We start from the raw sequence: 27,122 nt of genomic DNA on the forward strand, positions 1-27,122 counted from the left end.
TCCCCTCTATGCTCCCCTCCCCTCCCCTCCCCTCCCTATATTCCCTTTCCCTCTGTTCCCCTGGCCTCCTCTCCAGGGCCCACTGGAGACTGGGCTTCTGAGGGCTGTTCCACGGAGGTCGTGCCTGAGGGGACCATGTGCTGCTGTGACCACCTGACCTTTTTCGCCCTGCTCCTGGTAACAGCCCCCTCCACTCTGATCCCAGCCATCCCAGGGGCTTCCAGCTCCTGCCCAGGGGAGGGGCTGCCTGGTGGTCTTGGGGTATATGAGCCTGGCCTCCAACTGATGTAGTCCTGGTTTCGGGATCACCCACAGAGACCCACCTTGGACCAGTCCACGGTGCACATCCTCACACGCATCTCCCAGGCAGGCTGTGGGGTCTCCATGATCTTCCTGGCCTTCACCACTATTCTTTATGCTGTCCTGAGGTGAGTGATCCCCACCTCCCCACCATGTCTCTCTCCCACCCTCAAGGGAGGCAGCAGGGCAGGGTGGGAAGCACTCAGGTTGTGCAGCCTCTGACTGATGTTCTCTCCACACATTAGTATCTTCATCCCAAAATAGGGTTGGGGGTTGAAATGTGTCAGAGCTATTTCAGGAGCAAGTGGCAGAAACTCAACTCAAATTGGCTTAAACATAATAGGGAATGTGCGGTTCACATAACTGAGAATAGCAAATAGCAAATAGGGTTCATGTAATTGAAAAACCCAAGGTGCATGGACTTCAGGCAGGGTTCAATCAAGGGGGGGTCAAAAGAGGTCCCCAGGACTTGATGTCCTTCTGCTTCTCACAGCTTTGCTCACCCCTTGACAGTCACATCGGGCAGCCTCACCACCCTCAGGGGCCCTGGCTGCCTCAGGATTACATCATAGGTCCTTAGCTGCTTAGGCAGAAATAAAAGAGATCTCCTCTTTCCAAGTATTCTAAGATGAATCCTAGGATTAAGAAGGGTTTAAAAATTTTTCTTTTACTTTGAGATAAAACAGAAAGCTGCAAAAATAGTGCAAAGAGTCCTGTGGTTCCTTCTCCCAGATTCCCCCTATGGATACATCCTAGACAATTATAGTTCAATATCAAAACCAGTAGCTGGTGGTACAGTACTGTTGACTAGAACATAGACTTTGCTCAGTTTTCACAATTTTTTATGCACATTCATGTGTGTGTCTATGTGTGTGTGTGTGTGTGTGTGCAGGACATATCGTTTGCTGAGCCCAGTCCAAAATGAAAATATAGAAGGCCGGGTGCAGTGGCTCATGCCTGTAATCCCAGCATTTTGGGAGGCCAAGGCAGGCGGATGACCTGAGGTCAGGAGTTCAAGACCAGCCTTGCCAACATAGTGAAACCCTGTCTGTACTGAAAATACAAAAAAATGAGCTGGGCATGGTGGTGGCACATGCCTGTAATCCCAGGTACTCAGGAGGCTGAGGCAAGAGAATTGCTTGAACCCAGGAGGTGGAGGTTGCAGTGAGCCGAGATCCACTGTACTCCAGCCTGGGCAACAAGTGCAAAACTCTGTCAGAAAGAAAGAAAGAAAGAGAGAAAGAGAGAGAGAGAGACAGAGAGAGAGAAGGAAGGAAGGAAGGAAAGAGAGAGAAAGGAAGGAAGGAAGGAAGGAAGGAAGGAAGGAAGGAAGGAAGGAAGGAAGGAAAGAAGGAAGGAAAGAGAGAAAGAAAGGAAGGAAGGAAGGAAGGAAAGGAGGGGGGGAAAGAAAAGAAAAGAAAAGAAAAGAAAATATATGGCCCCTTATTCAAAAATTTTCAAGAATGTCAAGATGGTGACAGTAGAACATGAAGTCCTTCTGTGTATGGGGCCCTACACGGGTCATGTGCTCATGAAACTGGCCCTGTGTGAGCATGTGTCTGCGTGTCTGCGTGCATCAGCCTATGCAGTTTTATCCCGTGTATACACCAGAGTTGAGTCTTACTGGTCTAACTTGGACCACGTGCCCAAGCCTGCGTGGGTCACTGTGGTCAAGGGCTGGAATACACAGATTGGCCGGCCAGGCCATGTGCCTACTTTTGGGTTTGAGTTAACAAAGAACCCCTGGCCCCTGACCTATGTTGTGCTTGAGAGTGGGGACAGGCATTCCTCAGAGAAACCTGGGGCTGTGTCCAGAAGATGGGGGAGTGAGTGCAGGACAGGCACAAACAGCAGAGAGCACTGCAGCCTCTCTTGCCTGGGCCCAGGCCATGGCTGAGGGACCTACAGGACCTGCCAGCTTGAAGGAGCCTAGGGGAGCTGCCAGTTCCCCAGCTTGTCCTGTCCTCCAGCCTCCTGGGGGTGCCTGGGAGTGACCTGAAGCAGCCCTTGGGTCTCCTGTCCCCGCATCCAGGGCCGTCCCACTGCCCTCTCCATGTGCCTCTGTGTCAGCATTTGGCCCCGGGCTGCAGCCCCCACTAGGCCCACCCACTCCATCACAGACCAACCCATGAGTGTAAGTGGTGCCCCCACCCCCACCCTCCAAGCCCTGGCCTAGGACATGGTCCCGGTCCCCAACAAGCCGAGTGTGACTTGCCAGCTGGCCGTGTTGCTGGACCCTGTGAGCGGGGCTTGGAGCGCCAGGAGGAATTGCCACCAGCTCCTCAGGGTGGGGCCTGGCATCTCAGGTGAGGTGGACATGATCCCAGATGCTCCTCCAGGAAGCCCCCGGCTCCCCTCCCTCGACTGAGAGCCCTTTTGGATCTGGTGTGCTAAGAATTCTAAGTGGGAGCTCCAGAGAGAGGGAGGTGAGCCTGGTGAGTCACTGGGCAGGGAGTCTGGAGCCCAGGGTTGGAGCCCCTGCCCTGCTCTGTGACCCTGTAAGACTCCTCCTATCCCTCTCTGAGCCTCACTCTCCTACTGCATTTTTGGCTTCATGCACCCACCCCCCTGTCCATCTACTTCACCAGTGAATCCATGGCCCCTCCAGTGTTAGGCCTGAAGTTCACAGCATGGGAGAGACCCGAGGAGGGAGAGAATGGGGAGTTACACTCTGCTCCTGGGAAACGTCCAAATCAGCTCAGGCTAAGGGGCATTCAGAGATGGCCTCCCCAGAAGGAAACATCCAAGGGGCGTTTGAAAGGCAGAAGAACAGGAGTCAGGCAATTAAGGTGGGAAGAGCTGGGGAGCAGAGAAAGGCATTGAGAGCAGTGGGAAGAGCATGGGCAGAGTCTGGGAGGTGTGAAAAATCAGCATGCATTCAGGAAACTGCGAGTTACACGGTTTGGCTAATGCAACTGTTACTGGATAGTGCCGCGAAGTTCCGGGCTCTTGGTGCCCCGAGCAAAGAGTTGGATGAGACACACAGAGAGAGCCAAGCAAAGCAGCGAAAGTGTATTCCATGCAGTATTCCATTCTCAGACGGGGAGAGTGGGCTGGCCTCTGCGAAATGAGATCAGCCTCATCTTGGTGTAGTTGGGTCATTCCAGGTGTTTTTTTCTTCTCTTCCCAAGGCTGCCTAATCTCTAGCCAGTGTCTGGCTTTTGACTGATAGGTGTGTGTTGTTCAGTTACTTTGGGCCCTTGTGCACTTGTGCATCACCTCTATCCCATAATTTTAAGTACATGCATGATATGCAGCCCATATGCATGAACCTTAAGTAGCTAATTATCATACAGGGTTATGTGAAAGATACTTTTTCTCTCTAATGCAAATGCCCATCTCTGAAGAGCTGCCCCTTACTGGTTTGGTCTGGCTCTTCCTGGCCATGGGGTCCCTTTTTTATATCACTTTTGTCTTGCCTGCTGAACCTCTGCTTTTCATCTTGCTTCTTGTTCACCAGCCCCATTCACCTTGCTTCTATTCTCTGCTTTTACTTATTCTGCCCTTTATCCAACTTTTAATTCCCTTTGCTATTCTCCTGCCTCATTTTCCAGCCTCATTTTCCCTATTATCCTGCCTCACATCGATCATTTTCCCTATTACCAACCTCACATCATGAGGTTGGTAGGATCCAGAACCCACAGGGCCCCACGGGCCATGAGAGGCTCCTGGACTTGAACCTCAGGACATTTTCACTCTGTCTGCTGGCAGGGGCAGAAGCTGGCAGTGGGGGTGGAGAGCCATGGGCTGTTTGGGGTGGACAGGCCTGGATGCCTCATGAGAGCTCCCCATGGGAGCTGTGGCCCCTTGGGGCCTCTTATTTCTCTCCCCAGGCTTTCCCGGCAGAGGTTCAGGTCAGAAGATGCCCCAAAGATCCACGTGGCCCTGGGTGGCAGCCTGTTCCTCCTGAATCTGGCCTTCTTGGTCAATGTGGGGAGTGGCTCAAAGGGGTCTGATGCTGCCTGCTGGGCCCGGGGGGCTGTCTTCCACTACTTCCTGCTCTGTGCCTTCACCTGGATGGGCCTGGAAGCCTTCCACCTCTACCTGCTCGCCATCAGGGTCTTCAACACCTACTTCGGGCACTACTTCCTGAAGCTGAGCCTGGTGGGCTGGGGTAGGTGCTGCCTGGGTGGACAGAATAAACAGCTGACCCCGAGGGTGCAGAGGGAAATAGCATTGGGGAGAGAGAGGAGGGGGTCCCAGAGCTGGAGGGATGGCCATCTGGAAGGGATGTGGAGGAGGACGTGCCAGTAAGCCCCAGTGATGCCATGCCGCTTCCCCTTGTGCCCAGGCCTGCCTGCCCTGATCGTCATCGGCACTGGGAGTGCCAACAGCTATGGCCTCTACACCATCCGCGACAGGGAGAACCGCACCTCTCTGGAGCTGTGAGTGGCGGCTGTGGAAGCAGGGGCGATGCCACATATCGGGGCTGGAGAGAGGTGGGGAGATGAGGGATTTCTAGGAAAATCTAGACCAAATGTGTCAAGACCGGAAGAATCCTCAGCTCCAGCTAGCTCATGGCACAGAGAAGTAAACTGAAGCCTAGAGAGAGAGGAAGTGAAATGAGAGAGGGGCCTGAGAAAGGAGAGGGAGAACTGGACCAGGAGGCAGGATGCCTTACTTGAGCCTGGGCCAACACGAGCCCACATGGCACCTTGAGGCAAAGTAAAGAAGGTCACCCTGTCCACATGCTGGGTGTGCAGCCTGGAGAGTGGACGGTGTGTTGGATTTCAGTCCCCACCTGCTGCCCAGCCAGGTGTCCTTGTTCAGGCCACCACCTGCCCAGTGATTTCCAGTAGCCCTGGGTCTAGTCCGGGCTCTGCCCTGTCTGCTGTGTGTGTGACCTTGGCAGGCCCGATCTCTCCCAGGGCCTCAGTCTCCTCATCTGCACCATGGGGGAACTGATCAACATGCTCTTTGAGGCCCTTTGCCCCTGCAGTGCAGGGGGCAGTGGAACTGAGTTCAGTTTCTAGACTCCCACCTTGGGATCCTTGGGGCACTCACCATTGGGCCCATGGCTCTCTGCTAAAAGGAGCTGGTAAGGCCTTAGACCTGTCCCCAGGACCTCAAAAGCAGGGGCCCCAGGAGCTGGGGAGGTCACAAAGGTGCAGGCAGTGGGCCAGGTGGGGACTGCAGTAAACTGGCAGTCACAAGCCCATCTAATTAGTGGCCAGTTACTATCCTTCAGGAGGGCATCCACAGAGCTGCTAGGTGTATGATTTTATAGGAGAAACAGAAATCTAGGTATTTATACCAAAGCTTCTGATTTTAAAGGCAGCCACTAATTCAGTTTTTTCACAATGTAATATGGGGCAAATGAAACATGTCTTTGAGGTCATTTTTGCATTAAAGAGACTGGAGTCTGGTGATGGACCCTCACACAGCGGGAGAGTCAAGGATTGATGGGTGGAAATGGGAGAGGCACCTACAGAGACAGAAAAGCTCAGCCAGGGGACTTCCTGGGCTTGCTGGCCAGAGGTACCACTCCCAGTCCCACCACAGCTGTCCCCTCCTCCAGATGCTGGTTCCGTGAAGGGACAGCCATGTACGCCCTCTATATCACCGTCCACGGCTATTTTCTCATCACCTTCCTCTTTGGCATGGTGGTCCTGGCCCTGGTGGCCTGGAAGATCTTCACCCTATCTGGCGCGACAGCGGTCAAGGAGCGGGGACAGAACCGGAAGAAGGTGCTCACCATCTTGGGCCTCTCGAGCCTGGTGGGTGTGACATGGGGGTTGGCCATCTTCACCCCATTGGGCCTCTCCACCGTCTACATCTTTGCACTTTTCAACTCCTTGCAAGGTGAGGCCCCTGCACCAGGGAGGTAATGGGCTGTGTTGTCTGTCGCAGGAGGTATTGGGAGGTAGGGAAGAGGGTGGTTTACAAAACACAGGACTCTGGTCAGGCTAGCTCAAGTCAAGGATGTTGATTTCAAATATTCAGAGCAATGATCCAGGGCAGCAAAGTTTGGCTGCTGTATTAGTCCGTTTGTGTTACTATAATACGAAGGAATACTGGAGACTGGGTAATTTGTAAAGAAAATGGGGTTAATTGGCTCATGGTTCCACAGGCTGTAGACAAAGCACAACACCAGTATCTGCTCCTGGTGAGGCCTCAGGAAGCTTCCAATCATGGTGGAAAGTAAAGGGGAGCCAGCATATCACATGGCGAGAGTGGGAGCAAGGGAGTGGGGAGGCGCCATGCTGTTTTAAATGAGATCTCGCATGAACTCCGAGCAAGCACTCACTCATCACCAAGGAGATGGTGCTAAGCATCATGATGGTGATACGGATTCATGAGGATCCACCCCCATGATCCAATCCCCTCCCACCAGGCCCCACCTCCAACACTGGGAATCACATTTCAACATGAGATTTGGAGGGAACGAACATCCCAGACATATCAGCTGCCTTCATGGGAGCTGCTACCAGGATCAGAAAAAGCCACCCAAACCAAAGCAGATACGTTCTCCATCGTTTTCCTGGAGCTGTGGAGTCTCTCACCTAGTGTCTGTGGAAATTCCTTCATTCTCTCTCCACTCACCCTTTACTACCTATGGCCCCAAATGGTTACCCAACATGGCCACCATAACCCTACCTGACCTTGCAAGTTGGGTGTCCATCATGCATCTCTGGTCCAATCAGCAGTGACCAGAAGGGCAGAATCATGTGATCTGATGTCCACATGACATGGACGGGATCTCCAGAGATCTATAGAGGTAGGAAGGAAATGCTTGCTACATTTGTTACCGGCCCCCACAGGGCCCTTCCTCTGAGATCCCAGCAAAGGGGTAAGAGCAGTGCATGGGTTAGGGTTTGTATGTGCTCTCTTTGCTCCTTACATCCACAGCTCAGAGAGGCATCACAGCCTGACTGTGTGTGAGAGAAACAGCCAAGACAGGAGTGACGAGACTCAGCCTGTTCAGAGGAGTCACTAGAAACCCAGGCATCCTAGATGCAGCGGATACAAGCCCCCAAGACCAGGGCTGGCTCCCAGTGCCCCATGAAACTGTGTGGCTTAGTGGCTGGGGCCAGGCAGCCCTGGGTCCAAATCCTAGCCCCATCCATGACCCAGCAAGTCACTTGGCTCCTCCCATCCTCATTCATCTTGAAATTGGGATAATCCCATACTTATTTTACCAGATGTTTGTTTGTTTGTTTGTTTTTGAGATGGAGTCTTACTCTGTCGCCTAGGCTGGAGTGCAGTGGCATGATCTCAGCTCACTGCAACCTCCACCTCCTGGGTTCAAGCAATTCTCCTGTTTCAGCCTCCTGAGTAGCTGGAACTACAGGTGCATGCCACCATGCCCAGCTCCTTTTTGTGTTTTTAGTAGAAATGGGGTTTCGCCAATTTGGTCAGGCTGGTCTCAAACTCCTGACCTCAGGTGATCTACCTGCCTCAGCCTCCGAAAGTGCTGGGACTACAGGCGTGAGCCACTGTGCCTGGCCTGCCAGATTTCAAAATGAACAATGACAATGAATATGTGGGAACCACTAGGTCTTCAATATGTGGGAACTATATTAATTATCACAGAAATTATGACTGTAAGGCCATCTGAGGCTGTCTCCAGATGGAGAATCATGAATCCACGGCTGAAGAATCCCAGGGGTTGATGGTTGGGGAGAAATGCACGTTGAAACTATAGCTGACCTCGTTATTCTTTCAGAGGTTACCTTCATAGGTAAGCCTGCATACTTCACTCTACTAAGTTTCCATTGGGTCTGGGTTATTCTGTTACCTTCTCTCTTCCTCTCCAATACAACAGAGCCCTTGGTATACTTGAATTGCCCATTGAATTTTCTCAACATTTGTCATGTATATAGTGGTTCAGTTACAGATTTCCTTGAAACAGAGTTTTTCTAAGTCATGTTCTATACTTACTATCATTTCTTGCACCCAACACTTTCCCTTTTCCTCTTGCTAGAGTGCCTCCCATAATAATCCTTTATTGAGGGAGTGATGGTTGTTTTGCATGTCTGAAAATTCCTCTATTTTGCTCTTTCTTTTCTGTAACAGGCATATGTAGATATTTTATTTGAAGGTCTCTGTTTTTCATTTCCAAGATCTCTATTTGGTTCTTTTTTATTTCATTTTTGAAATGGTTATGAAATGGTTGCATTTTTGCCCGACTTTCCCAGAAGTTCTTGAGTGGTTACGGTGGGTCTCCTCCCTCTCAGCAGCCACCAGCCCAGGCTGCCCCACTCCCTGGCACCCCTTTCCAGGCTCACTGAGGCCTCTCCTCCCTGACAGGTGTCTTCATCTGCTGCTGGTTCACCATCCTCTACCTCCCAAGTCAGAGCACCACAGTCTCCTCCTCTACTGCACGACTGGACCAGGCCCACTCCGCATCTCAAGAATAGGAAAGCACGTCCCTGCAATCTGGACTTAGCTCTGGCTCGCTGTGTGACCTTGGGCAGCTCTGTGCCTCCCTCTGGGCCAGTTTCCTTCTCTGTACAATATGGCTGGGGAGGGAGAGGATGGGACCACGTTTGACCACGTGGCTTCAGAGATCCCCTCCAGATCCAACTGTAGGTTCAAGAGTCCACATAAGCAGGTTTGCAGGGCTCCAAAGTTCCTATAGTCCTGAGACCCCCTGCCTGCAAAAAGTGACAGTCACCTCCATGCCCTACCCTCATTGCAAAGCCCTCACCCACATTCTGGTCTCAGCAAGAGAGAAGAGTCTGTTGCTGGCGTAGCCCTGGAAGGAGCCCCCAGCCTCTCCCCTCTTCCTTATCACTGGCCTCCCACAACTACCCCTATGGCTGCTTGTAACCTTGAGCGGCATTCAGGAGGCCAGCATTCCCTCAGGCATTGGGGGTTTATTTTGGGGGGTGGGAGTTGATCCTCCCACCCAGTCTGCCCCTGGTCTCTGCCCATCCCATCAGAGCCCACCCTCCTGGAAGAGACCCCAGTGTTCAGGGTGCTGGCAGCCCTGCAGGTGTCCAGGGACACTGCATTTCAAAGAACCACTGAATGGGTGAGCTACCTTGGGCAAACCCCCCACTCCCGACTCTGACTGCCACATATGTAGGTGGCCCAACCTCTGACCTGCTGTCATCATAGAGGTAGAAAGCAAACGATCTGGGGCTCAGCACACCTGGGGGTGCTCCCACTCATTCACTGTGTGGGGCTGAGGGATGAGGGTGGGGTTGAGGGCTCCCTGAGCAGAGGCTGGGCATTGCCACTAGAACCTGAGCTCCTAGAGAACAAGGACCTGGGTGGCCTCGCTCACTGTTCCAGCCCAGGCCGAGCACAGGGCCTGGCTCATGGCAAGCCTTGAATAAATATTTGTTGGCTGAATGAGTGGATGTATGAGTTTGGCACCAGCCTGGCAGAGCCCTGAGCCAAGGGGGTGTCTCAGGACAGACCTAGGTTGGGCTGGGCACTTCCAGCAGCTGGGGCTCCATGTCACAATCGAATGCAGATTTCTCAGTAGGAAACAAAAAGAGGCAGAAATAGCAGAGATGGGGGTAGAGATACAGAGATGGAGAGACAGAGAGAGAGACTTAACAGACAGGCCGACACAAAGAGGGAGAACGGAGGCAGAGAGACAGATGCAGGGAGATGGCAGCCCCACGCCAGCTCCAGCGACACCCCCTGCTTGCGGGGAGCAGTGCATGTTGACATCATTCCCCTCCCTGGAGCCTCACCACACAAGTCCATCTCTCACTCTACCCACAACTTACCAACCATCCTCCCTACCCGGCCCCCAATCCTCCCCAGGGAGCTCTGTGGACTGTCAAGCCCTGTCTGCAGGTGAGAAGTTATTGTCACTATTAGGCCTCCCCCAACAGCCCCGGAAGCTGCAGGCTGCAGCCCACCTCCCCGTCCAGATGCTGTTGTTGGCTGCAAATGGATGCGCTTCACTTCCCCTCCCAGCCCGCAAGCAATTGAAAGACAGGAAGGCCAGCCCTCGCCTTGTGCAAGTTGCTGTGTTCCTGGAAGGGAAATCCTGGGGTGTGAATATTTCATCAGTTGAGCCATAGGAGCAGTTCTGGTGAACAAACTTGGTGTGTTTTGGGGCTTATCTTCACAGACATCTGTTTCTCATTCTCAAGGTCTCGTCTCCCTTATCTCAAAGACTCAGGGTTAGTAACCTAAGAAACAGCTGTTCCACCATCTGATAGGTCTGCGCTTAAATCCTGGCTCAGCTGCTTAGGAGCTCTGTGATCCTGGGCATGTTACTTCACCTCTCTGAGCCTCAGTTTCCCCCTCCGTAAAATGGGGATTATAAGTCTTCACCTCATCCTGATAGCATTAAATGAGGTGACAGAAATAAAGTGGCCAGCACTGACTCTGCAGGAGTTAGTCAGCTCCCCGATTCCCCCTTGATTTAAAGAAAGATGAGCCAAGGGTAATGGCACGAAGAAATGGAGGCCCAGACAGGCCCAGCCACCTGCCCAACTAAGGTCACTTCATGGGCTAGGCCAAAGCTAGGGCCAGGCCTCCCCAGGTTGCCCTCCTCCTAGAGCGGTCCCTGAGTTTCAGGATTATCACCTGGTCCTTGGCTGGGCTTGGTGGCTCATACCTGTAGTCATAGCACTTTGGGAGGCCAAGGTAAGAGGATTGCTTGAGCCCAGGGGTTCAAGACCAGCCTGGGCAACACGGTAAAACTCCGTCTCTACTAAAATACAAAAAAAAAATTAGCCGGGCGTGGTGGCGTGTGCCTGTAGTCTCAGCTACCCTGGAGGCTGAGGCAGGAGAATTGCTTGAATCTGGGAGGTGGAGGTTGCAGTGAGCCGAGATTGCACCACTGCACTCCAGCCTGGGCAACAGAGCGAGACTCCATCTCTAAAAAAAAAAAAAAATTATCTAGGCATGGTAGCTACTTGGAGGAGGAAGCAGGAAGACCACTTGAGCCCAGCAATTCAGGAATTCAGTGAGCTATGATGACGTAACTGCACTCCAGCCTGGATGACAAATTGAGACCATGTTTTTTAAAAAAAGAAGGAGGAGGAGGAGAAGGAAGAGAAGGAAGGAGGAGAAGGAGGAGGCGGAGAGGAGAAGAAGGAGGAGGAGAAGGAGAAGAAGGAGGAGGAGAAGGAGGAAGAGGAGAGGAGAAGGAGGAGGAGGAGGAGGAATAGAAGGAAGGAGAAGAAGGAGGAAGAGGAGAGGAGAAGAAGGAGAAGGAGGAGGATGAGGAGGGAAAAGGAGGAGAAGGAGGGGGAAGAGGAGGACGGGGAAGAGGAGGAGGGGGAAGAGGAGGAGGGGAAGGAGGAGGAAGGAGGAGGGGAGAAGGAGGAGGGGGGAGGAGGAAGAGGAGAGGAAGAAGGAGGGAGAAGGAGGAGGAGAAAGAAGAAGAAGGAGGAGGAAGAAAAAAGAAGAAGAATAAGAATTATCACCTGGTCCCAACCCCCAGTCTCAAGGGAAATTCTGGGTCGCAGAGTTTCCCAAACTGCTCAGTGGGATGTGGGACCAACAAGACCACAAGCCCCTGATGGCTGGGCTTCCTGGCTCAGATGGAGAGGGCAGTAAGGAGGTGTGACTAGCATTGGGGGTGCACTGCTTTTCTGGCTGGCTCTCCACCCTGGGGCTAGGCAGGGGCCGAGGGGCTGGAGTTCTTCATCACCTAGGGTTCCTGCAAAAGCAGCTCCAAGTGCCAAGCTGAGCACCCATAAGGCCAAGGGGGCTATGATGAAAATACACCCCAAAGCCCAGAGCGGATGGATGGAGTTCCTCCATCATTGCACAGCAACAACAGCAACCTAGGAGGTGGGCTGTCATCACAGGCGGGAGCACAGACCCTGACCTCAGTTCAGCAGTTTCAAATTTGGTTTTCGCAACTTGTCTTGGGCAAATTTTTCAACTACTGAGCCTGTAAAACAGAAATAGCGTAGCTGCCCCACAGGGCTGATGAAGGAAATGAATAAATGAGATAGTGCCTGCAAGGACTGCCCACTGCCTGGCCTGCCGGGCCCAAAATGAATGTGACGAAGCCAGAGCTTTGCCTTGGCCATCATCTCATTAGGTCCTGGGCACAGAGAGGGTCCCTTCTGCCATGGCTCCTGCCTGGTTCTCTGTTCTGCCCAAATCTCTTCATTCCTTATATTTTTTCAAAACAACATAGCAAATACACAGGAAACAAGAAGACTTTTTTGCTCTATGCTATCAGATAGACAACACTAAAAGATATAAATCCTTCATCAATGAATGGATTCAATGCAATTACAATAAAGATTCTGGGGCAGGCACGGTGGCTCACATCTCTAATTTCAGCACTTTGGGAGGCTGAAGCAGGAGGATTGCTTGAGCCCAGGAGTTCCAGAACAGCCTGGGCAACATAGCGAGACCCTGTCTCTACAATAAAATAAAATAAAGGAAAAAAATAAATATTCTAATTGATTTTACTTTTTTGGATTCTCCAGAAACTTTTAAAATTGATATGGAGGCATATAGACCTCAAATAGTGAAGTCAATCTTAATGGAAGAGGGCATACAGGAGGCAGAGGTTGCGGTGAATAGAGATCGTGCCACTGCACTCTAGCCTGGGAGACAGACCTAGACCCTGTCTCAAAAAGAAAAAACAGAAAGAAGGCATAGAAGGAAGACTTGACATCTAGACATAAAGATATTACAAGACCACTTTGGTAAATACAATGTAGAGTCTGTGCAGGGATAGGAAAGAAGATCAGTGGAACAGCAAAGAGTGCTCAGAGGCAGACCCACAGACACCTGGGAGATTTAATACATGACAAGGGTGGCATCATCATTTTCAGAGGAAGAAATACCTAAAACTAACATATTAGTTCATGAAGACACATTTAAAATCAATAGTTATCAGAGAGCTGAGATTGAAATTACAATGAGACCTCATTGTATCCTTATTAAATTGATGAACTAGAAAGCTAGATGGTACCAACGGGAGGGATGATATGGGAGCCAGGGAGTCTAGACTGCTTCAGCTGCCTGGAGAAAAACATAGTGCTTCTACTGAGTCAGCAATCTTGCTACTGGTTGTTTATCTTAAGGAAACATTCTTCCAGATCCAGACTCTTCTAGACCTGTGTAGCATTGTCTGCGATGGAAGGGAGTTGGTAGCAAATCTGAGTGGTCTGTCCAGTCCACCCAACGTTTGCTGGGGAGTTCCCTCAAGACTGCCCCAAACCGTCAAGAGATAGGGCCAGCTGGAATTCCAAAGAAATAAACACTAAGAGCAGGGGTGATCTGTATCCGTCCAAAGCATTGATTATGGAAACGTACATAGGGAAGGCTGTAGTGTTCTCAAGACAGACAGCAAGAAGGGAGATGTGTCTGTTCATAACGAGGAGGTGGGTTTATGGAGTTTATATGAGGGTTTAAGGAATTTGGTTCAGGGCTGGGGCACATTTAGCATTTGTTTGATCTTTCTGTGTTTCCAGTAACAACCTAAACCACTATCAGTGCCTGGGGACATTGAAAGCTCCCTCAAGAACACTTGGACACCGAATGCCCATCACTGGAAGGACAAAGAGGTAATAAGTGTGGATCCACACAGTAACATGGAGAGATCTTGAAAACACAGCCCTTCATGAAAATATAAGAACCAGAAGGATATATTCATTCAGTCTCATATTAAACATATATTTAAAATACCAGCACGCAAAACAATGCTCATTTTGGAAAAAAAAAATACGCATCAGAACTCTTGCTTTATGGAGGTGGGAAATGAAAGTGGGTATGGAGAGGAAAAGGAATGAATAAATATGTAAAAGGAATAAAATATTGCATAGGGTTGAAAAAGGAAAATGAAGCCTATGCTGCATCCCACCAGCATAACACGTCACCTGTTTTCCTTTCTCTTCCCTCCTCACTTCCCTCCCTCATCCCAGCCAGTTCCCCACAGAGGTAATTACGAGTTGCTTAGCACCAAGTCTGAAATACACACACCCTCTGGTGAGCTCTCCACAGTGCAATTGATCCTTTACAGCTTATTTTTATGGCTGCATGATATTCAAACCGGGAGGGGGAAAATCATTCTCTATTCATGAGAACGGAGGCAATTCCTAAGTTTTTAGCAGTAACACTAACTGTGCAACCTTGTCAGCACAGTGACAGTCTGGATTCCCTCCTGGCAGCCCTATCCCCTGACCAAAAAAGGCCTGGGCACCCCTCCCTCCAAAAATAAAACAGTAAAGATTATATTTTAGGCCTATATTGGTACAAACATAAATATAATTCAGGGCAGATTCATAGTTATATAGTCATTATTATTCTCATTTTTTTCTTCTGAATTTAAAAGAAATTAAACATTTTCATGAGCCACTAGCCTAACGGATAGGTTTTCCCCGTACTTCGAAGTAATGTTCTACATCAGAGCCCCAGCCTGGACTAGAACCCAGGACTCAGTCAAGGCAACGTGGCTCTGTCCACCACAGCTGGCAGCTACTCCAGGCCCCACACTGGTTTCTGTCCGTCTGGATCACGGCCACATTCGGCATGCTGTGTGGCAGGGGCTGCAGTGTGCTGGTAGATGTTTAACAACTGGCTCGCTCAGGGGAAAAGCCCTGGTCTTGCCATTTGCTAATTTTTGTGGTGTAAATAACCCCATGGCCTTTTTTTTTTTTTTTTTTTTTAAGAGAGGGTTTCACTATATATTGCCCTGGCTGATTTTGAACTCATGGGATCAAAGGATTCTCCTACCTCGGCTTCCCAAAGTGCTGTGATTACAAGTGTGAGCCACCGTGCCCAGCCCTTTTAATTTTTAATAATGGCTGTGTTTCACAAACATTTTGAAAAGGTTAACAACTAGCAAGTTGATGCCACGCTATACCAGCGCAACGCAGGCCCAAGGACCCATGCAACCTGGGAAGACTACATTTCCCAGAAGCCTCCTCTCCCAGGACCGGCCTTTAGCGTCCCAGGCTGTTACCATGGAGACGGCTAACAGCTAGCGCAGGCTGTCCTCGGAGGGGTGAGGAGGGAGCAAGGGACTTGGGGTGGCTGGACCCTGTTTGGCAGGGAGAGGGCGAGGCTGGTGGCCCCTTCTGCCTGGGGCCTCCAGCCCTGATCTTTCTGGGGAAGTTGTTGGGGTGTGTGTGTGTGTGTGTTTATGTGTGTTGGGAGGAGGAAGTTGCTGGTGGAGAGGGGGTGCAGGAAAGGGCCTGTGGGTTGGGGCCGAATCTAGGGAACCTTGAGACAAGACTGCCTTCCCCACACTGGGCTATAGCTGAAGAGGCCACCTGTGTAGGGAATAAAGTACTGTGGGTTCTTCTCCCCAGCTCTGCCTCTGATGGTGTTCTGGGACTGACACGGTGTTCTGGGACTGACACATTGGCTTTCTCTTCATCCTACTTCTTTCCTTGCCCACCACTCACCCACCATCCCTTCTAGCACTTCCCCATCTCACATCTCTTCTAGCCTGAGATGCACAGGTTTCACAACCAGAAATACTTGGGTTCAAATCCCAGACCTGCTACTTACTAGCTGTGACCTTAAGCAGTGCACTCAACCTCTCTGGGCCCCAGTCTTCTCATCTGCAAAGTGGGTGTCCTAAGTGTCTGCCTCCCAGAATCAGTAGAGGATAAGTGAGATGATCTCCGTACAACCCTCAGCACAGGGCGTGGCACACAGTAGGTGTTCAGCAAACTGTAAGTGCCTTGTAATGGTGATGACTGCCCTCCCTGTGCTCATTCTCTCTGGGACCAAGAGGCCGACAAATGGATCTGATGACTGGGAAGTGCTGCTTGGCTAGAGGTTCTCCCCTGAGGATCTGGGGTCCTGAATGCTGTTGGCCCACCTGGGCTTGGGTGGGCTCCAGCCAGATGAGCATTTGTCCCCTCCTGAGTCCCAGAGCACAGAATGTCAGAATTGGACAGAAAATATCTGTCCTCCCTTCCTATTGTAAAGAGAAACTGAGGCACAGAAAGGAGCAGACAGTGACCCAAGGGTCCAGCAGGAGCTACTGGCAAAGCCAGGGTTTCCCCAACCGGGCTCGGTCCTGGCTGGTGGCCAGTGACTCACCTCCCTAAGAGGCGGAGGCGGCCCGCGTGGGTGTGGAGTGGGGAATGGGACCAGCCTTTATCTGCTGCTCCCTTCTGCCCTCTTGTTCCTGGCTTCACCCAGGGAAGTGGGGGATGATTACAAAGCCGAGGGGATTCTGCTTTTTTCTCCTCACTACTCGCGCCCTTTGTCCTGTGGGTTTCATTTGTTTTCCTCCTCTCTGGACCCCTGTTTACTGTAAGGAAAACAGATGTTGGAGGAGAGAAATAGAAAGACCCCAGCTGGGAGGCTGCATCAGCTGGGGTGGCATTGGGCAGTGTGGATCAGGGACCCCCATAGAGGCTGACGTTTCTTATATGAGGAAAGGCTGGAGGTGGCACTCCAGTCCTCTGTGGCACCACAGCTCCCCGATCTCTTGGCCCTGCCATCCTTAGCAGGCTGCTTTAGCCCTCATCTGTGGTCACCTCATGGTCTCACCTGGACTGCCCCACCTCCCACTCTATCTCCACATTCCAGGTGGGAGGAGGAGAAGGGCAGAGGGCGCCCCGATAACTTCTGCCCACATCTCATTGGCCAGAACCACGTCACATCCCAGGCCCACCTCTAGCTACAAGAGGATCTGGGAAGCTGAGCAATTCAAACCAGGCACACTGCTGACCCCACACAACTGGGGTTCTGCCGTACAGAAGAGGAGACTGGATCTTTGGGTAGGTGACTAGCAGTACCCGCTCAGTGAGGCTCTGCTCTGTGGTCGCAGGACATATAGTGAGCACATGTGGCGTCTCTGCGTGGATCACAGAATGAAGCCTGTTCTCTGGGCCGACACAGGCCTTGGCCAAGTGAGAGCAGGCTCTGTTACCCCCACCCCCCACTTCCTGTTTGTGTGTCCTGGTGCAGGCACCTTCACTCTCTGTGCCTTGGTTCCCAATTTGGTCAGGTGAGATATCATTCACCTGCCATCTTCATTTTTGGGTGGGTTGTAGTCCATATTACCTTACTGTTAGGATTTTCTTTAAACCAATTTATTTATTCATGTATTTATTTATTTATTATTTATTTGAGATGGAGTCTCACTCTGTTGCCCAGGCTAGAGTACAGTGGTGTGATCTCAACTTACTGCAACCTCTGCCTCCCAGGTTCAAGTGATTCTCCTGCCTCAGACTCCTGAATAGCTGGGATTACAGGCATATGCCACCATGCCTGGCTAATTTTTTGTATTTTTAGTAGAGACGGGGTTTCGCCATATTGGCCAGGCTGTTCTCGAACTCCTGACCTCAAGTGATCCACCTGCCTCGGCCTCCCAAAGTGCTGGGACTACAGGCATGAGCCACCACACACAGCCAATTCATTTATTTAAATAGGAAACTTGACAATACTATAGTAACCCCCACAGCGTTAGCAGTACTTGTCATTGCTAACTGTCAGCTGGCACAATGGCTCATGCCTGTAATCCCAGCACTTTGGGAGGCCAAAGCAGGAAGATCGCTTGAGGCCAGGAATTTGAGCCTGGGCAACATAGCCAGACCCTGTCTCTACCAAAAAAAAAAAAAAAATAGCCACGTGTGGTGGTGTGTGCCGTGGTCTCAGCTACTGGGGAGGCTGAGGTGGGAGGATTGCTTGAGCCTGGGAGTTTGAAGCTGCAGTGAGCCATGTTTGCGCTACTGCACTCCAAGCCTGGGTGACAGAGTGAGACCCTGTCTCAAAAAAATAAAAAATTTAAAAAAGGATAACTGTCAAATACACTAAAAGCAAATTGACATGTGTCCTGCCCTGTCCTGTCCTGATGATGGCTTCCAACTGGAGGCCTGCTTTGTCTTTGTTGTAAAGGAATATTTGCCAGGATTAGAAAGGTGTTACAGATGGGGTAGCACCAAACAGAGACCTTCTCCACGTTTGAAAGGAAGTCAAAGAGGGAATCACTGCCTTCCTATGTGCTCTACACCTCCCCAAAACCATCTCCCAGGCCTCCCAGGGATGCCCTGGTGCTGTTGGTGGCTCCTGCCTGGTCTAACAGTCAGCCATGGAGTATACTTACCCTTCCCCACAGAGACATTCTGTCTCCAGACAGCCAGAGACGCTCCAGAATGGAGGTCCTGAGGGAGAAGGTGGAGGAGGAGGAGGAGGCAGAGCGGGAGGAGGCGGCCGAGCGGGCTGAATGGGTGAGGACTGAGAAAATGATGAGGCCAGTCGAGGTGCGGAAGGAGGAAACCACCTTGACACAGGAGACGCTCAGAGACCTGGAGAAGAAGCTGTCGGAGATCCAGATCCCCATCTCAGCGGAGCTCCCGTGAGTGTGGCAGGGTGGGGGCCCTGGCAAGGGCAGACCGGGGCTGGGCACAGGGAGACCCAGGCAGAGTGGTGGCGACTGGTCTGGCAGGGTGACCAGTTAAGAGTGAAGTCTTTCTGCTTTCAAATGGCCTGGGCTGAGTGTCCAAGCTCCCCCCACTAGCAGTGTGACCTTGGGCAAGTCACTCAGCTTCTCGGTGCCTCAGTGCCTTTATCTGTCTAAAAGTGCAGGTGCTGGCCGGGCGCTGTGGCTCACATCTGTAGTCCCAGCACTTTAGAAGGAAGAGGTGGGAGGATTGCTTGAGACCAGGAGTTTGAGACCAGCCCGGGCAACATAGCGAGACCCCCATCCATCTCGACAAAAAATACAAAAATTAGCCAGGCGTGGTGGTGCCTATAGTCCCAGCTACTTGGGAGGCTGAGGTGGGAGGGTCACTTAAGCCCAGGAGTTCAAGGCTGCAGTGAGCTATGACTGTGCTACCGCACTCCAGCCTGGGCAACAGAGCAAGACCTGTCTCTTAAATATCAATCAATAAATAAACAAACAAATTAATAAATAAGCAGATGTTAATGATACCTGCTTTCTCAGTAGCTGTGAGGATTAAATGAGGAAGGGATAGAGCCAATGGCAACTCAGTGGAACCAGGGCTCCTGTGCACCAGGCATGGCTTCCCTAATGCCGTCCCTCTTGTGGCACAGGGCCTTTACCAAGGACACTATCGACATCTCCAAGCTGCCTGTTTCCTACAAAACCAACACACCCAAGGAGGAACATCTGCTGCAGGTGGCAGACAACTTTTCCCGCCAGTACAGCCATCTGTGCCCGGATCGTGTGCCCCTCTTCCTGCACCCCCTGAACGAGTGTGAAGTGCCTGTAAGGCTGGCATGTTGAGGGCAGGACCAGGGAGCCTGGGGCTGGAGAGCAGAGGGCACAGGGAAGTAGGGCGGGTTCTCCAAGGGCACTGGGCCAAATCACAGACCTCCTGTGGACTGGAGTGCTTCTAGTCTGGGGGAAACATAAACTCGAATGCCAGCAGGCCTCAGCAGGCTCAGTGCAGAGTACCCTGGAGGGTGGTGGTAGCCTGGAGACCCCATGCCTCACCTAAAGAGGCAGCTGCTGATTGCTCCAGGGAAACTGCAGGTCTGGGGCTACCTGATCAAGAGGAGACTGGGGATTTGTGTGGGAGTCTCTGATTTTTAAATGCTGGCAGCTGACAAAAATGCTAAACATCGTCACGTGGGCCAAATAAAGCGGGTCTGTGGGTCCCTGTCAGCCAATGGGCAGCTGTTTCCTACCCCTTGGATGAACCCCATGTCATTCCATCTACAGATGGAGAAACTGAGGCCCAGAAAGGCTCAGACACATGCTCTGGGTCACAGACCTGGAAGGAAGAAGCCAGAGCTTAGGTTCTTATGCCTGTCCTGGTCCAGTTTGTCTTATTTCTCTGTCCTTCCCTGGACAGGCTGACCTCTGAGGATTCAGACTGTACTGGCCACCAGCTGGCCCCAGCCCAGAACCTCTGTAGGCCCCAGGGAGAGCATCGCCCCCAGGAACCCCAGGAAACAGACCTGATCTCCTCATTCAGCCCTGACTTGCTGGGTCACCTCAGGCAGCTCTCAAGCCCGCTCTGGGCCTCAGGTGTCTCCATGATGCCCTAGGGGTTGAAGGCGGCAAAACTTCAAAGCTCTTCAAAGTCCAGATCCAGAATATGCTTGTGCTGTCTCCGGGTGCTGGCAACGTGATGGGGGCCTCCCAGTCATTGCCACTACGCCACTGATGGCTGCCATGCGCCAGATCTGGGCGTCAACTTCCCAGCCAAGGGCTGCTCTGCCACCCCAGGGCATGTGGGCCTGGCCTTCCGCATTTGCTCGGGCCTCTAGGGTCCCCCTGTGGATTCGGAGAAGGCCCCAACACTGGATCTCAGAGATTTTTACTGCCATGACCCCACTGGCACCATCTCTTTCCTTGCAGAAGTTCGTGAGCACAACCCTCCGGCCCACACTGATGCCCTACCCCGAGCTCTACAACTGGGACAGCTGCGCCCAGTTTGTCTCTGACTTCCTCACCATGGTGCCCCTGCCTGACCCCCTCAAGCCGGTAAGTGCCACTCACAGGCTGCATGCCTGAGCCCACTAGGACTAAGATGGTGTGAGAAACAAACTCACCCATCCAAACCCAAAGAATGGAGTTAGAGGCCAGGCACGGCAAGGTGGGCGGATCACAAGGTCAGGAGTTTGAGACCAGCCTGACCAACATGGTGAAACCTCGTCTCTACTACAAATACAAAAATTAGTGGGGTGTAGTGGCGTGTGCCTGTAATCCTAGCTACTGGGGAGGCTGAGGCAGGATAATCACTTGAACCTGGGAAGTGGAGGTTGCAGTGAGCCGAGATGGCGCCATTGCACTCTAGCCTGAGTGACAAGAGCAAAATTCCCATCTCAAAAAAAAAAAAAAAAAAAAAGACATAGAGACCTGGAGAACAGTGAAAGTAAGACTTTTAATGATGGTCTTGCAAGATTGGGTGTCAGAGAGACAGACACACCCAGCACAGTTGTAACAAGCAATTTATCCCCTAGTGCACAGGTCCCTCCCCTGGTTCTTCACAGGCTAAGTACTATGGGATCACAATCTTCACAGACATCGCCTATTGATTGTTAGGCAGGGGCTTTAGGTGTTTTTTCTAGGGTTGTTTTGCGGCATTTTGTTGCAACCCACAATGCATTGCAATCCTAGTTCGCTCAGGGGCTCTTTAAGTATTTGACTTACGACCTAGGTAACTGGGCAAGCTGATAAGAACAGACAAAGCCAACTATTTTGCAGACTAGTAAACTTTCATCTTAGGCTAAACTTTTTTGGTTTGAGTGAGGGCAGCTAAGGCAGTAGGTAAAGCGGAGGAAGGAGGAGGCTGACAAACAGGCTTTGGCTATTCAAGCAGGGGCCTAGTATATCCTGGGTTTTTATTTTTGGTAGTTTGCTGACCTAAGCAGATTCAAGGCACTTTTCCTTGGAAACTGATCACTGTGTACATTATTTCCTTCAATGGGATGCCAGGCATGGTCTGGGAAAAGGAAGTTCAGCCAGACTCAGGGCATAGCCTCTCAGGGCCCTAAGGGCAAACAGGCCCAGAGAGAGACAGCCACTTGCCTGAGGACACACAGCAAGCCTGGGCTTCTGGTTCCCACCTCTTTTCTCCTTTGCGTTCAGAGCTTCCCTGCCATGGCTTCAAGAGGTGCAGGAAAGAGAAGGGAGGCCTGGCTACCCATGGCCCTAATCCCATCTTTGGGCTTCTGGTCAACTCCATCAGCTTCTCCTTCAGAATAGAGGGAGGGAGGAAGAAAGGGCAAGGTCAACAGTGGAGAACTGATAAAGGGAGGAGGAGGAAAGGTAGGGATCAAAGGAAAGGGGAACATTGGAGCGAAACAGTAAACTAACCAATCAGAGGGCATTAGATCAGACACTTCTACAGTCCAAAAGGTTTTCTCTATCAGCAAGTCCATAGCCCCTTCAAATGACAGGCAAATGTGAATGGCATGGTGTCTGGTTTTCATTCCATTCTTAGCAGGCTCCCTGACCCCACAAGGGTTAGGGGCCCAAAGCAGGTCCAGCCTGTGCATTGGTCCTGGCTCCCCGCCCTGACAGGTGGTGGGCTGTGACCGGTGGGGAGGACAGGCTGGGGCAGTGGAGCCCCAGCTGTGCTGACCGTCCCACTATGACCAGCCCTCGCACCTGTACTCCTCGACCACTGTGCTCAAGTACCAGAAGGGGAACTGCTTTGACTTCAGCACGCTGCTCTGCTCCATGCTCATTGGCTCCGGCTATGATGCTTACTGCGTCAACGGCTACGGCTCGCTGGACCTGTGCCACATGGACCTGACGCGGGAGGTGTGCCCACTCACTGTGAAGCCCAAGGAGGTATGGTCGGGCTCGAGCTGCCTGGGTTTCCCAAAGGATGCACATTCCCGGTGCTGTCGTGCCATTCTTAGAGACATCCATCCCTGCCGCCTCATCCCCAGCCCTGGCCACATGGACAGAGATCCCTCACGACCAGCCCTTCCACTGCCCTGGAGTTCATATTTCAAACCACCAGTGATTTATGTCCTCAATGTCTTAACACATCCAGCCCAGTTTTCCAAGCTGGCTGTTCTTCTCTGTCTGTTGTAACTCAGTTTTCAGTTACTATGCTCCCTGCTTGGTAAATTTTATGAATGCCACATAGCTTATATCTTAAGTCAAACGATTCCAAATTTACCCTATGCATTTGATAAAAATCCAGCCAGCCATTTTTATATAAGAAAATAGGCTGGGTGTGGTAGCTCACGCCTGTAATCCCTGCACTTTGGGAGTCCGAGGCAAGTGAATCACTTGAGGTCAGGAGTTTGAGACCAGCCTGGCCAACAAGGTGAAACCCCGTCTCTACCAAAAATACAAAAAAATTAGCCAGGCATGGTGGCATGTGCCTGTAGTCCCAGTTACTCAGGAGGCTGAGACAGGAGAATCACTTGAACCTGGGAGGTAAAGGCTGCAGTAAACTGAGATTGTGTCACTGCACTCCAGCCTGGGTGACAGAGCAAGACTCCATCTTAAATAATAAATAAAAAATAACAGACAAGTGGACAGACATTTGGTTCTCAGTTCCACACTCCTGAGGTAAAAAGCCCCCCACCACCCTGCTTTTTTTTTTGAGATGGGGTCTCTCCTACTCTGTCACCCAAAGCTGGAGTGCAGTGGCATGATCTCAGCCCACTGCAACCTCAGCCTCCCAAGTGGCTGAGACTACAGGCATGTACCATGACGGCCAGCTAATTTTGTTTGTTTTTCATAGGTTCTCACTATGTTGTCCAGGCTCGTTGTGAACTCCTGGACTCAAGCAATCATCCCGCCTCAGCCTTCCAAAGTGCTGGGATTATAGGCATGAGCCAAGGTGCCTGGCCCTCAGGCCCCTTTTTAATAACAAAAAAAAAAAAAAAGAAGAAAAAAAAGAAAATCACCAACCCTTTAGTGGCTGGTGGCTGTGTTTTTAGATTTGCTCATTAAGAATTCCATAAGGACCAGAGGCTGCTACAGACACAAGAAACACTCTGAAATGAATATCAGAATCACAAATGCATCTCTTTACATTTAGACAATAGTCATACTACAAACAGAAAATGCTCTTCATGAGGTGATTAATTCCAGGACTCTGGGATCAGGGTCAGGCTCCCGTGGGTGTCTGCAGCTTGGGGATGGGCATCCAGGGGCCTGAGGCACCCAGCAGGATCACCGTGTAGCTGTGTTATACTTGGGTGAGCACCCAGGGACCCCAGGGTGGGTGCTCTGGTGGGAGAAGGGCGAGACAGAAGGGGAGGCACAAGAAGAGCCTTGCTCTCTCAGGCCTGCCTCCCCAAGAGAAGGTGGAGCATGAGCTCCGCCATGGCTTTTGGCTTCAAAAGCCTCAGGCTGGGTGCGGTGGCTCATACCTGTAATCTCAGCATTTTGGGAGGCTGAGGCAGGTGGACCACTTGAGCCCAGGAGTTCCAGACCAGCCTGGCCAACATGGCAAAACCCCATCTCTACTAAAATATAAAAATTAGCTGGGCGTGGTGGTACGTGCCTGTAAACCCAGCTACTCCGGAGGCTGAGCCAGGAGAATCGCTTGAACCTGGGAGGTGGAGGTTGCAGTGAGCTGAGATTGCACCATTGCACTCCAGCCTGGGTAACAGAGGGATACTCTGGCTCCAAAAAAAAGAAAAAAAGAAAAAAGGAACCTCTGAGCTCCCACCCAGGCATCTCAGCCCTCTCAGCTCAGCCAAAAGCTTAATGATTAATGTTGTATCAATAACAAAACAGATGCAGAGAATTTTCGGGTTTAAAATCCACTTTTATGTCCATTGCGCTCGTTGCTCCCCATGATGGCCCAGTGTGGTAGGTATTGTCACTCTTATTTTACAGATAAGTATGTTGATGAAATCAAAAGGTAACATAATGTGGCCAAAGTTACACAGTGGGAAAATGGAGACTCAGGAACTGAAGCCCGGGTCAGGTGAACTTGAAACCCTGGAGATTCACTATTTCTCCTTCATAACTATCATAGGCCCACTTCTGCAGCCTCTGCAGTGCACTTTCCTGGGAATACTTCTTACCACCTAGCACATATTTGTACACACACAAGTGTACTCGTGTACACACACACATACACACACAGAGTTTATTCTCATTCCTGGCCCAGCAAATTCTTAAAGTCAACATATGAGGCCCTCTGATGACAAGATCTGAAAAATCCAACTCCTGACAATTCTCCCCACTTCTGGATCAGACCTAGGTCACAGCTAGGATGGGTGGTAAGGATTGAAGAGGAGAAAGCCACACCTCCTGAGCTCTTGGCCCTGACAGGTACCTCCCTTGGGCATTTTTTCTATCTTCACTTCTCAGAAAGAGGCTGGGGAGAAAGTTGCTATTATTCTCACATCATGAACCTGAGATTCAGAGAGGTGAGAGGACCTCCCAAGGTCAAGGAGCTGGAGCTGGGGCTCCCTCTGCATTTAGGGCCAGAAAGGCCACAGGCTACAGGAGTAGCTGCCATCCCCTGGTCCGAGGGACTGGCTGGGCAGGTCTCACCTCTTGGAGTTGCATGTGTGAAGGGGGGATGCAGGGCCACTGACTCTTCCTCTTCTTTTGGGTGACAGACCATCAAGAGTGAGGAAAAGGTTCTGCCTAAGAAGTACACCATCAGACCCCCCAGGGACCTGTGCAGCAGGTTTGAGCAGGAGCAAGAGGTAAAGAAGCAGCAGGAGATCAGAGCCCAGGAGAAGAAGCAGCTGAGGGAGGAGGAGGAGCGCCTCATGGTGGGTCCTCAGCCTCAAACCCCTGGGCTCAGCTATCGAGAAATGACTGCTAGGGATGGGAAAAGAGGCACAAGTCATGGAAGGGATGTGTGTATGGATCCCCCAACTAGGTCCACCTCACAATCACCCCCGACCTCTACCCGGCCCTGCAGGAATCTCCCACTGGTGGTCAGCCAGCTTCTCATGATGGACTCCTAACATCAGGGCACTGTACTGCCTGGGGTAGCCCATTCTATGCTAGGCAGCTCTGGTGTCCTCTTTGCTTTAGACTCTTACTGGGGATATACCTGCATACACTCTCCCATCCATTCATCCTCCTGTCTCTCCTCCCATCCATCCTCCCATCCATCTTCCCATCTGCCCATCCATCCATCCATCCTCCCATTCATCCTCCGATCTCTTCTCCCATCCATCCTTCCATCCATCCTCCCATCCATCTATCCATCCATCCATCCTTCCATCCATCCATCCTCCCACCTATCCTCCCATACATCCATCTTCCCACCCATCCTCCCATCCATCCATCCTCCCATTTCTCCTCCCATCCATCATCTTCCCATCCATCTATCCTGTCATCCATCCTCCGATCTCTCCTCCCATCCATCCTCCCATCCATCCTCCCACCATCCTCCCATCCATCCATCCTCCCATCTATCCACCCTCTTACCCACCTATTCTCCCATCCATCCATTGTCCTGCTCCATCCTCCCATCCATTCTCCCATCCATCCTCCCATCCATCCATCCTCCCATCCATCCATCCTCCCATCCATTCATCCTCCCACCATCCTCCCATCCCTCTATCCTCCCATTTCTCCTCCCATTCATCCGTCCTCCCATCCATCCATCCTCTCACCCATCCTTCCATCCTTCCATCCATCCATCTTCCCTTCCACCCATCCTCCCCTCCGTCCATCCTCCCATCCATCCATCCTCTCACCTATCCTCCCATTTATCCATCCTCCCATCCATCCATCCTCCCACCATCCTCCCATCCATCCATCCTCCCATCTGTCCATCCTCCCATCCATCCATCCTCTCATCTATCCATCCTCCCATCCACCCATCCTCCCATCCATCCTCCCATCCATCCTTCCATCCATCCTCCCACCATCCTCCCATCCATCCATCCTCCCATTTCTCCTCCCATCCATCCATCCTCCCATCCATCCATCCTCTCACCCATCCATCCATCCATCCTCCCATCCACCCATCCATCCATCCTCCCATCCTTGCATCCATCCATCCATCCATCTTCCCATCCACCCATCCATCCTCCCATCCACCCATCCTCCCATCCATCCATCCTCTCATCCTCCCATCCACCCATCCTTCCATCCATCATCCCATCCATCCATCCTCCCATCCATCCATCCTCCTATCCATCCATCCTCCCATCCATCCATCCTCCTATCCATCTGTCCTGCCATCAGTTCTCTCATCCGTCCTGCCAGCCATCCTTCCACCCATCTCCCATCTCTTCTTTCAACTCCACACTCCTATCCTTCCTCCAATCCTCTTTCCCCCCTCCCTTCTTTCCTTTCCTTCCATGGAGTATTCCTTGAGCTTCTCTTCTGGTCCAGACCTATTTATACATAACAATGAACAACAGGACAGTCACAGTTCTCGCAGAGGGAGGCAGATAAGGAAGCTGCTTGGTCTCCCATTTCCTTTCTGTGGATGAAACTTCACCCAAAGTCACAACATATAAAGCCAGTAACCCCCAGATGCCCAGTGCCCCAAAGAGTCCAATTTGTAAACCACAGATCTAGTCAGACTCTCCCATTGTTTTGATTT

General features: G+C 51.5%; 2 protein-coding genes across 6 annotated transcripts in view; both read left to right on the forward strand.

Moving 5' to 3' along the window:
- ADGRG3 (adhesion G protein-coupled receptor G3) overlaps nucleotides 1-9,600 on the forward strand; it is a 23,586-nt gene extending 13,986 nt beyond the window's left edge. Inside the window, exons 7-12 of the mRNA XM_017878883.1 lie at nucleotides 77-177; nucleotides 316-428; nucleotides 4,134-4,414; nucleotides 4,592-4,685; nucleotides 5,819-6,102; nucleotides 8,551-9,600. Of these exons, the coding sequence (XP_017734372.1) occupies nucleotides 77-177; nucleotides 316-428; nucleotides 4,134-4,414; nucleotides 4,592-4,685; nucleotides 5,819-6,102; nucleotides 8,551-8,660 (983 nt within the window). The 3' untranslated portion in view covers nucleotides 8,661-9,600. The remainder of the gene's footprint in view (nucleotides 1-76; nucleotides 178-315; nucleotides 429-4,133; nucleotides 4,415-4,591; nucleotides 4,686-5,818; nucleotides 6,103-8,550) is intronic.
- A 5,530-nt stretch (nucleotides 9,601-15,130) lies between these two features.
- DRC7 (dynein regulatory complex subunit 7) overlaps nucleotides 15,131-27,122 on the forward strand; it is a 35,323-nt gene continuing 23,331 nt past the window's right edge. Inside the window, exons 1-7 of one of the 5 annotated variants that reach the window (XM_017878885.1) lie at nucleotides 15,131-15,190; nucleotides 16,735-16,925; nucleotides 18,266-18,505; nucleotides 19,204-19,378; nucleotides 20,477-20,602; nucleotides 22,223-22,417; nucleotides 25,168-25,326. In XM_017878885.1, the coding sequence (XP_017734374.1) occupies nucleotides 18,303-18,505; nucleotides 19,204-19,378; nucleotides 20,477-20,602; nucleotides 22,223-22,417; nucleotides 25,168-25,326 (858 nt within the window). In that variant the 5' untranslated portion in view covers nucleotides 15,131-15,190; nucleotides 16,735-16,925; nucleotides 18,266-18,302. Of the gene's footprint in view, nucleotides 15,191-16,734; nucleotides 16,926-18,265; nucleotides 18,506-19,203; nucleotides 19,379-20,077; nucleotides 20,144-20,476; nucleotides 20,603-22,222; nucleotides 22,418-25,167; nucleotides 25,327-27,122 lie in introns of those variants that run through there. The other 4 variants (XM_017878886.1, XM_017878887.1, XM_017878888.1 and 1 more) reach the window with 4 other exon arrangements.

The sequence above is a fragment of the Rhinopithecus bieti genome, unplaced genomic scaffold (assembly GCF_001698545.2).
Source record: "Rhinopithecus bieti isolate Rb0 unplaced genomic scaffold, ASM169854v2 scaffold_11161, whole genome shotgun sequence".
NCBI classification, from domain to species: domain Eukaryota; kingdom Metazoa; phylum Chordata; class Mammalia; order Primates; family Cercopithecidae; genus Rhinopithecus; species Rhinopithecus bieti.